Below are 10066 nucleotides of genomic sequence, written 5' to 3'. Positions count from 1 at the left end.
AATCAAATATTAAAATGGGAATAATATGACTTCTGTCAGCTCCTGTAGAGTGAGTGAGGTCATCACCTGTGAGTACAGGTAGTACCGCCCATCCTGAGGCACTCGCAGCTTCCCATTGGTCAGGGTCATGTTGTGCAGGTGAGCGCCGAAGCTCTGATTGGCCCACGAGCGGACGACGTGGCGACAGGACTGGTGGAGCCCGGCCGTGGGGATCTGTAACGGAGGGAACCCCCCCGCTGCTGGGGAAGAGGAAAGAAGAACATCGATGAGAGACGATCAGAGAAACAAGAATTACAGCCCGGTGCAGATACATAAAGAAGCTTTCAGAGCCATATGTGACCTTTGACCTTTCTCCACTGAAATCAGTCGATCTGTACGTCCAAGTGAACATTTCTACCAAATTTGAAGATGTTTCTTCAAAGCGTTGTTGAGTTATCGTGTTCACAAGAGCAGGACGGATGGGAAACCTCAAAACATATTTCTGCAAGTCGCTGGAGAGTTGTTAAAATAAACCCTGGATTCATTTTTCACCAGTTTTTATATTTATCATAAGTAAATAAACGTCGCCCACACGGCTCCTAAAGCTCCGATAAAAAGTTAGCAGATGCTCGTATATGAAGCCTTAAAATAAAACTACACTACAGACAACTTTTCAAGCGATAAAGAATTCAGTGTGTGACCCGGGAGCAGTTTTCCTCTTCAGGTCAGAAGTGAGCAATGAAACGCATCGTTCACCCGAATTTTAATAAAAGTCCAAGAACGTCTTCAACAAATCTCCGTCGTAACAAGCGTTTGATTACCGCGGCTGTTTGGTCCTCGTGAGGAACACAAAGATTTAACACTGGTGGGGGGGGTATGAGGCCGTTATGTTTGCACATGTCGGTCATAACCTGTGAAACTACGTCTTTATTGAATGTCATGACAGCAGTTTGTTGAAGCATGTGGGATCTGAAGTGTGGAGAGTGGAGAGTGTGTTGTGTTTCTGTTCCTGTGTCTCCTCCACAAACCACAGATCAACACTGTGTGTGTTGGACTGGTTGATATGATGCAATAATCCTCCAGCAATAACTATAACTTATTTTAACGTCGTGGTTAAATCAAGAACTCGGAGACGGAGATTCAAACTCTTAATGTCCGAATCCACAGAGTTTAAAGATTGTGAAAGACTGATTTCCAAACAGTTATTTATTTATATGGTTTTATCAAGTTTATTGTTATATTTTCTTTGCTCGTAATGTACGTTTATTAAGCTTATTCATATAGAATCGTAAGTTTTATCTTTATTATATCAACTCTTGATAACTGGTCATATTTTGTTATCTTTAGTGTGTTTGTTGCCTGTCTGTTTTACTCTTTTCTAATCACTCGTGTGTGTTTGTCTTTTGCGTAGGAGCAACACATCAAACACAGGTGCCGCTACACAATTTAAAAGTTGCACGTCTAATCGCTGCGGCCGTGCAGTAATTACTTGAATAATTGTGTTTATATAATTTTTGTGTATGCGTGTGTGTGTGTGTGACCAGCTATTGTTTAGTTCACATTCGTATGATGTTGATTCAATAGAAAAGGAAACTTCAAAAGATTCCAACCCTTGATTTTCCTCTCGCTTCTACTTCCTTCTGAGAAACCCCGGCTGAATGTGTGAACCTCACCCTCAGACACACACACACACACACACACACACACACACACACACACAAAACAACACTCTCACACACACACACACACAAACACACACTGCTCGCCCTTTGCCAGACTCTCAGCGCCTTGTCGCTTGCATGCCAGCTCTCAAATGAAATTATACGGTCTGGATAACGCACACACACAAACACAGACACACACACACACACACACACACACACAGGCATGAAAAACACAATCCAGAGCTTTACAACTTTTACAACACACATGCCCTCAATTATTCTTATCTGCGGAGCCGGCCCAATAAATGTCTGTGTCACTGAATCGGTCTCTGTCCACTTCACGAGAGCAACAATCAGGATGAATCACAAAGACCCAGAATCCTTCACTGTAAATCAAAACCACTTATATTAGACATTAAGGTGAAGTTAACGAGGGATAAGGGACTCTGATAGAGAGAGAACGACTTAAAGTTCACGTCCTAATGCTGCTTATGATCCTCAGCCGGCCCTTCCACTAATCACTGAGGGATTTCCTCTCTTCATTTAAGTTATATTCCAGCAGCCTGAGTTCATATTAAGGGGTTAGACAAAGATATTAAGATAAGTGAGGCCATTTAAGATTTATTTTTAAGGGATTTCTTCCTCCTGGTGCGTGAGCTCCTCACCGAGACCTTCTGTACGTTCTCCTCTGTTTGTGTTTGAGTTTCTCTGCCAAGAACAACATCTCATCTCAGCCACGTGAGAGGAAGTGAAAACATTTGATGGGTTCTTCTTCTGGTCAGGCCACGCCCCCTCCACGCCCTTTTACGGGAAATCGGTTGTGTAGTTTGCGCGTAAACAAAACTGATTTGAAACACAACCTCCTGGATAGTTCTTATCACACTGAGGTTTGTTTCAAGTGTTCCTGCTTGTGATAAGAATCACACAGACACACACACACACACAGACACACACACACACACACACACACACAGACACACACACGTGTCTCACCTTGGGAGCTGGTGTCCCTGAGGGTCAGGTGGGCCGACGGCCTCTGGGCCACCGAGGTCGGGAACTTTGTCCCCGAGTTGTTGAAGGTGCGCGGCATCGTTCTGGCCTCTGAGGGAAAGGGGAGGAGCCAGAGTGTCAGAGACAGGGATTCAGATGAGTGTGTGTTGTTGTTGTATTTTGTGTGTGTGTGTGTGTGTGTGTGTGTCTGTGTGTGATGCTCACCTATGAAGGTCTGTTTGGAGATGATGTTCTCCGTCACCTGAGAGAAAATGTGGAAACACAGATGTCACCAAAAAACGAGAAGAAACGAACCCAACGACTTTATAATTAGCATCAAACGCAGGAAGTGCACATGTGTTGTGTACACGTGTTGTGTACTTGTGTTGTGTACTTGTGTATTGTACGTGTACCTGCTAACTAGCATTGTTAGCACACCACTCTGTTATTGTTGTACACATGGAGACAATTTAAAGTCTCGAGGTCACTCACCGCTGCCTCCTTCCATTATCACCGAGATAAGATATAAACACACCGGGCGATATGATGAGTCACTCCCCCTCCCCCGCCCCCCCCCCGGACCGGACAGCTCAAAGTATCGAACCCAATTAACCGATATGAGCAGGTTTGATGAGTCCGAGGTCTTAAAAGTCGGTTTGGATTCGTTCTGAGGTTTAATCGCCGACGGCCGAGTGGAAACTTCAGATCTGTTCCTGTCTCTGTTTCATTTCCCCCCCCCCCCCCTCCTCTGTGTCATGCGAGTGGCCTCTTAAATGTCGGCCAGATGTAGACACGGAAATACAACACATACTGTACTCACACACACACACACACACTCAGTAACACACACTCAGTAACACACCTACTCTCGCTCCTTGCTTTTGTCTCTCTCACTTTGTAAATCCACCCTCAGTCGTCTCTTTACTCCACTTCTACCTCCACATCCATCTTTGCCTCCTTGTCTGTTTCTCCACGATCACTTCATCCTTCTCTCTACCTTCACAAATCTCTCTCTCTCTCTCTCTCTCTCTCTCTCAGACTGTAGAAGTGACCTGCAGTGGTTGAGCCGAGGCGAGCGAACGACCTTCAGCTGACCCCGGACCAATCTGCTCTCCTGTTTACTCAAAGTTCAGCGGAGCTCAGAACCCGAAACCGGACCCGAACGTCGCCTGATTATTAAAAGTTTATTAAAGTTTATTGATCTTGAACTCGTCACACTTCACTTCCTCTGGCTCTGAACAACACGTCCAGTGTGAAGCCGATGAGACGAACGGGTTCTCCAGTCACTGGAACCACATGCAGACATTTATCTATTTATCCACATCGTCCACTTTGTAACCGTAAAGTAGTTCCAGGTTTAATCACCTGTGGGTTTTGCCTTAAGTGCCCCCCCCCCCCTGGTATAAATCCCTCGCATACATTTTTTGGAACCGCTACCAAATCCTGATGATTAATTCCACCCAGAGTTTCTAAACGTCCTCCAGCTCCGGCCGTGGTGTTGCTCTTGGCGTCGAGCCGGCTCCTCCAGCGCCGAACACTCAATTCAACTTACAAATTGGACGTGATCGCTCTGGGGTTGTGCTGCTGCGTGTGTGTCTGTCTGTGTGTGTGTGTGTGTGTGTGTGTGTGTGTGTGTGTGTGAACGTGAGTGCGGGCCCCTCCATCACTTTGAGTGTATCCTATATTCCCTCTACGGGGGGGAACTAACAGCTCTATAAGTTACAGTCTGGAGCCCGGGCTCTCGGCTGGCGTTCCTCGAGTCCTGCGAGCAGAAAATTACCCCCCCACCCCACCCACCCACACGCACGCAACCACACACACTTGAGGAGAGAGAGAGAGAGAAAATTGCCAACAGACTCACTGCCCTGCATGTGGCTGCATTTGAACCAGAATGGTTAAAAAAGGGGGATTTTGTCGGACTCAGGGATCCAGTGTGAGCGTCCCCGGCCTCGTGTCGCTGTGACTCAGCAGAAACGTGTTTCCAGTTTCATCGAGGCCGACGCCCATAATGCCTGAGAGCTCACACGGGAAAGCGTTGGATGACTAAAGAGTGAAATCAGCTGTAGAGGCTGCATGCATAAACTGAATGTTCCACTCAGCGGTGGAAGCTCGGGCCTGAGACGTGTGAGCAGCTGTGAGTTTAAGACTCGACACGACTCCACCGACATGTAGGGTCCGATTCACTCGCTGTGTTTTCTTACTCACTGTTTGCATCTGGTTTGTGTTTGGAACCCAACGCAGAGTCGTTAGCTCCTGATCCACGAGGGGCGAAAGGTCTCCGAGCCGACGGCAGGGACACTAAATTAAAAACGCCATGAGTGGAACCGTTAAGGTGGCCGGGCGACGCGTTTCTGAGAAAGCGTTTCATGAATCAGACTTCCAGGAAAACGTGAAACAACTCGGCTCGGCACAATGAAGAATCGGGTTCTTGTGTTTATCACGTCTCGGAGCAGGAGAAGAAACTGCTGCTGATATCGTCAGCTTCAGAGACAAAGAGGCAGAAACAAGCTCTGACTCAGAAACACAGCAGATGATTCACATCTTGAAGTTGTTACCCGGCTTCAAATACATCATCATCATCATATTAGAGGATTTACAGGATTTAGTTGACTGACAATAACCTTTTCATTAATCAAAAGGTAACGACCTCATTCCATTTATCAGTCATAGCTCATTTGTGGAGAATATGAAAAATACCGTCCGGTAAAAAGATATAAAAAGGAAACTATTTGATTGTTTTGATTATAAAGGAAAAGAAAACACAAATACAACTGAATATATCGAACTTGGAATAAGAATAAAGTTGGTTTTAGGTCATATTTAAACATAATTCTGCTTTTTTTGCATCTGAAACGTACTGTAAATGTAATTTCACGTGCCCGTGTTTTTATAGCTCTGGGAGTCGTGTTAAGTTTACGAGTTTGTTGTTGGACGCGTTCGCATGTTTCACGTCTCGACGCTAATGACTCGGGATCTGGATTAGTTTGGTTTTTCTTACAAAGACAAAGCCAATTATTCCCACAACCCGTTTCTGTGCCTTTGTCCGACTTTAAGAGCTCCATGCTCCGTTTCATATGAAGACTCCGAGTGTTTTTAAGGCTTTAGACTCATAACTTTGCCCTTTGAAGAACTTTACTGACTACACTGAGCACTGTGCAGTGTTCAGCTCCAGCGAAGCGACGGGAGATTGAGTGAACCCGTCTTCATTCCAGTCCTCCGCGGCCCCCGGGCTCGTCCAGATGGTTCAAACCTGTTTCCTCGACAGTCGAGACTTGTAGGTTCTCTCCAGTGAGTCAGACGTCTCAATCCAGAATGTACACGACATCCTGTACGATAATTCTTCTCCTCCGCCGCTCGCCTCCAGTGAACAGATTCCTGGAAAGATTCCTTCAAAGCGCTCGCTCCTAATTCAAAATAAGCCCGGCTATTACGTTCACCTATTACGTAGGATTCCTCCTCAAAGAGCGAAACCCAGGAGAGGTCATAGTTGGGACTGCGTGGCATGCAGGCCCCGGGGCCCAGAGATGACCCCTGATAACATTAAACACATGCATCTGGATTAATCACGGACATGTGTCCCTCTTTGACCCCCGTAAATCTGTCCAATAAAGCTAAATATAGTTACCTCTGCTTTAATGGGACCCGGACGACATTCCAAACTCTAGGCTTCCAGCTCACAAACCAATGAGTGATGTCACGGTGGATTGACACAAGGACAGAACGGCCAATTACAGAGAATTTAGGGATCCGGGTAGAAGACCCTCCAGCGAGCGACCTGGAAGACCCTCCGACCTTCAGCCTGACCCGCTCTGAGACATCAGTACAACCCAGTGACTACAGACATGTTCCTGCAGGAGGAAAACCCTCTAAGATCCTGAAATGAAACCATGATGGGAAACAGACCCTTACCTCTACACTTGCCATAAAGCAACTGGGCTCGGTGAAGCTCTCTGCAATTATAATTTTTTTGGGAAAGCAATAAATACTGTAAACCTGTAATCATATCCTCCTGCTCCGCGTGGAGCAAAGGCTTCTGGGCTTTGTCTCGGCCGATAGGAAGCTGGTTCTGTGTTTGTGGCTTCGCTGTTAATGAGGCCCGGTCACGTGCTGGTTCGCCATCAAACAGAGAAGACTCTTGTTTCCTGGAAATCAGCTCGTAGCCACTGCCAGCTTGACCTTGTGTGTGAACGCAGGCTAGACTGATACCAGGGCACCTTTTAGCGGTGTTTGTCTGTGTGTGTGTGTGTGTGTGTGTGTGTGTTTGGGCTTCAGGGCAGTGTGTAACACCACAAGTCTAAAAACACTTTCCAGCTGCAATAACATCAACAAATGGAGCCCTTCACTCGTCTTGGAGCAACAAGCGGAGACAGAAATAGCCCGATGTTCATGTCATAGAGTGTCTGGCCAAAAAAGACCCGAAAAAAAGAGAGCGTACGGAAGAGAAGCAGAGGGAACAAAGTGAGAGATTACTGTACGAGTGGAGGGAGAAGAGGATGAACGGGTGCGAGTAAATCTTTAAAACATTCCTTCTCCTGCAGATCCTGTGGAAGTGGACGAGCCTCAGGTTTCAGCCGGGGCCACTCCCCAAAATACCAAAGTCCCAGTTGGGGGGTTCTGCCTTTAAAAGGTGAACTCCAGCAACTTTGGGAAACTTGAAGATTATGAAAGAATCTTCTAAATGAAAAAAGCATCAGACGCTGGGAAAACTGAGGTTTTGGTCGATCTCTAAAACAACTCCTGTCTTCCTAGCTGTGTTCTCAACCAGGTGTAGCCTATACTGTTACACCTATGCTGTTATACTGTGCAGAAAAGCCCAGTGGAAGATCTCCCTAAACACACAAGAAACAACTGAAGACTGTCACCCAGCGTCCAGTAGAGACACACACACGGAAATGTGTGTCTCATCCAACCTACGTCTTGTTTACAGGTGTTTCAGTTATTAATTAGTAGTTTGTCTAGTTCCAGCTTCTCAAATTCAAATACAGGTGACGGTTGTGTTTAGTGTTTGAGAGTTCTGAAAGACGCCATAGAGCTTATCACCGGAAAGAAAAATTCAAATTCTGACCAATCGAATGATCAGAGCATTGACAGGTTCTCTATCTATCTTGAGGGTCAACTTGATTGTTTGTACCGAGCTTAAAACTCTTATCAACCCTAACTTGACGTAAGCAGCTGCTTCGTCCTCAGTGTGTGTGTGTGTGTGTGTGTGTGTGTGTGTGTGTGTGTGTCCACTTTGCACCCAGAGGTGGTTTCAGGGTCATGTGGTCCAGCAACACCAAAACAAACGTGTGCACAAAAGGCTGGAGAAACTGAAAACTCTAGTTTGTGGCGAGTGGCCAAATGTCTTCACACCGGGTCAGAGTTTAATAATTAACTCAGACTTTGATTCGAGGTTTAGTGGCGACGACAAATCATCAAGGAAATGTCAAAACCATTTAACTCGACACCACGAGTGAGAAGCTCGTTGAGGAGCTGCAGGATCAGACTCCAGGACTCATCCTCTGGGGACCAAGCATATCTGTATAAACTGTAATCCATCCGTAAGTTGTCAAAACATTTCACTCAAGTGTGAAACTTATTGTGGTGCCACAGATAAAGTCTCTAGAAAAGATCCTCTGGGGACCATGAATATCTATAGAAATTGCAGCGTAATTCCCCAGGATTCATCCTCTGGGGACCCTGCATATATATATGTATAGAATGTAATCCATCTGTAAGTTATCAAAACATTTCAATCAAATTAGTGAGATCCTGCTACAGAATGAGTCTCTGGGATAAATCCTCTGGGGACCATGAATGTGTGTATTTAAGTTGTAGGAGAGCCGAGATTTGCTGAGATATTTAATCAGATCCGATAAAAAAAAAGAGAGTCAACGAGACTCGGTGCCAAAAATCAGAAGTCTCTCATGCAGGAGAAGGACCCTGGCAGGAACCCGGGGGGAGGGAGAGATGACGGACAATTATGGGAAACAGGAGAAGAAGAGGTAGAAAAAAAAAGAGAAGAAGAAGAAGAGTGGAGTCGTAGAGGAGTGAGTGAGTGACTGACGGAGGGGGAGACGGAGAGGGAACGAGGGACAAGTATGCACATGAAGGAGTGTTTCTCCCGCGGATTAGCAGTAGCTGCAACTCAATACTTTAATACGCTGCTCGACCTCAACAGGCCCGGACTCGCTGTGTGTGTGTCCCTGTGTGTGTGTGTGTCCCTGTGTGTGTGTCAGCAGTGTGTAGTTCTTTGAGCTATGACAACAAACTCCTATCAACCCTAATCTGGTCAAAGAGGCTGCTCATTCCTCGCTGTACGTGTGTGTGTGTGTGTGTGTGTGTGTGTGTGTGCAGATGTGATTTCCAGGAAGTGCACCTCAGTAGAACCTGGTGGTCAAACACCATATTTCCGTGGCTAATGGCTGATTGAGCCTCTTAAAGGCGACTCGGTGAGTGATAAGCTCCTCAGACGCTGCTCAGGGCAGATTCAGGAGCAGATTTGAGGGAAAAGGAACGTAAACAAAGTGGTTTCTGTATTATCAGCTTTGCTGCCGAGGCCTCGGAACAGAGATTTCTATCGGTGGAGGAAACAGGCTCCACGCTGATATCATCACATATTCGATTCCTACAGTTGGAAGGGTGTTTGGCTCGAGTACGTCAACAATCTGTCAACTGCTACGATGACTTGCTTTCCTTCTTCGCAATCTCTTTCCTGTCTGAAATCCCCCCCCGAGCCAGAGTCGTAATTGATGCATTACAAGGTAAGCTTCGTGGAAAAGTTGACCTCAGGTAATTTCCTGTGCACTAATAACGTCTTTGGTCTTTTTAAAATTCAGGAAGAAGTGTCTCCTCGGTCATTAAAGCAGAATATTAGTATTCATCTAGAGACTTTAGAGAAGGAACTGATTATCTTAATCATTGTTATTTCTGCATGAATCAAATAATTATGTCTTTAAAGTGACAGAAAACACTGAAACGTTTCCCAGAACCTCTCAAAGTCCAAAACCTCAAAATATTCAATTTGAAGTTGTGGAAAATTGAATTTGAGAAGCTGGAACTAGAGCATACTACTAATTAATAACTGAAACAGTGATTTGAAAATATAATTCTTGTTTTCCTCATTGTTTTACTTTGCAGAACTTTAACAAAGAGAGAAGAGAAAAATCATGTGTGTCCTAAAATCTAATAAACACAGCTCATTAAACGCACAAAATGTAAAATGCAGGATTTACTCTATCGCCCAGGGACATTTCTCGAGCTTGCGTATTAAACTGTGAGACAGCCTGTCTGCGATCTATCCACTGGGCGACCAATCAGCAGCCGCTCGTTAGCGTGTTTTTTACGACAGGTAACGCACCAGTGGACGACCCGATGCCAGCCGCTGATAACCGACCTGTTTGCTGTGGGAGTTTCCTGCCAGACACAAATGTTGTGAGCAGTTGAGGAAGCAG

At 45.6% G+C, this 10066-nt stretch overlaps 1 protein-coding gene across 2 annotated transcripts in view; it reads right to left on the bottom strand.

Moving 5' to 3' along the window:
- tnfsf10l (TNF superfamily member 10, like) overlaps positions 1-10066 on the bottom strand; it is a 51434-nt gene that overhangs the window by 3151 nt on the left and 38217 nt on the right. The window contains exons 3-5 of one of the 2 annotated variants that reach the window (XM_061066199.1): positions 2859-2895; positions 2637-2744; positions 67-239 (exon numbers count right to left, since the gene is read on the bottom strand). In XM_061066199.1, the coding sequence (XP_060922182.1) occupies positions 67-239; positions 2637-2744; positions 2859-2895 (318 nt within the window). The remainder of the gene's footprint in view (positions 1-66; positions 240-2636; positions 2745-2858; positions 2896-10066) is intronic. The other variant, XM_061066200.1, reaches the window with a different exon arrangement.

The sequence above is a fragment of the Limanda limanda genome, chromosome 22, assembly GCF_963576545.1.
Source record: "Limanda limanda chromosome 22, fLimLim1.1, whole genome shotgun sequence".
In the NCBI taxonomy this organism is placed as follows: Eukaryota; Metazoa; Chordata; class Actinopteri; order Pleuronectiformes; family Pleuronectidae; genus Limanda; species Limanda limanda.
Note: the sequence above shows the minus strand (reverse complement) of the source record. Positions and strands in the feature narration are given on the sequence as shown.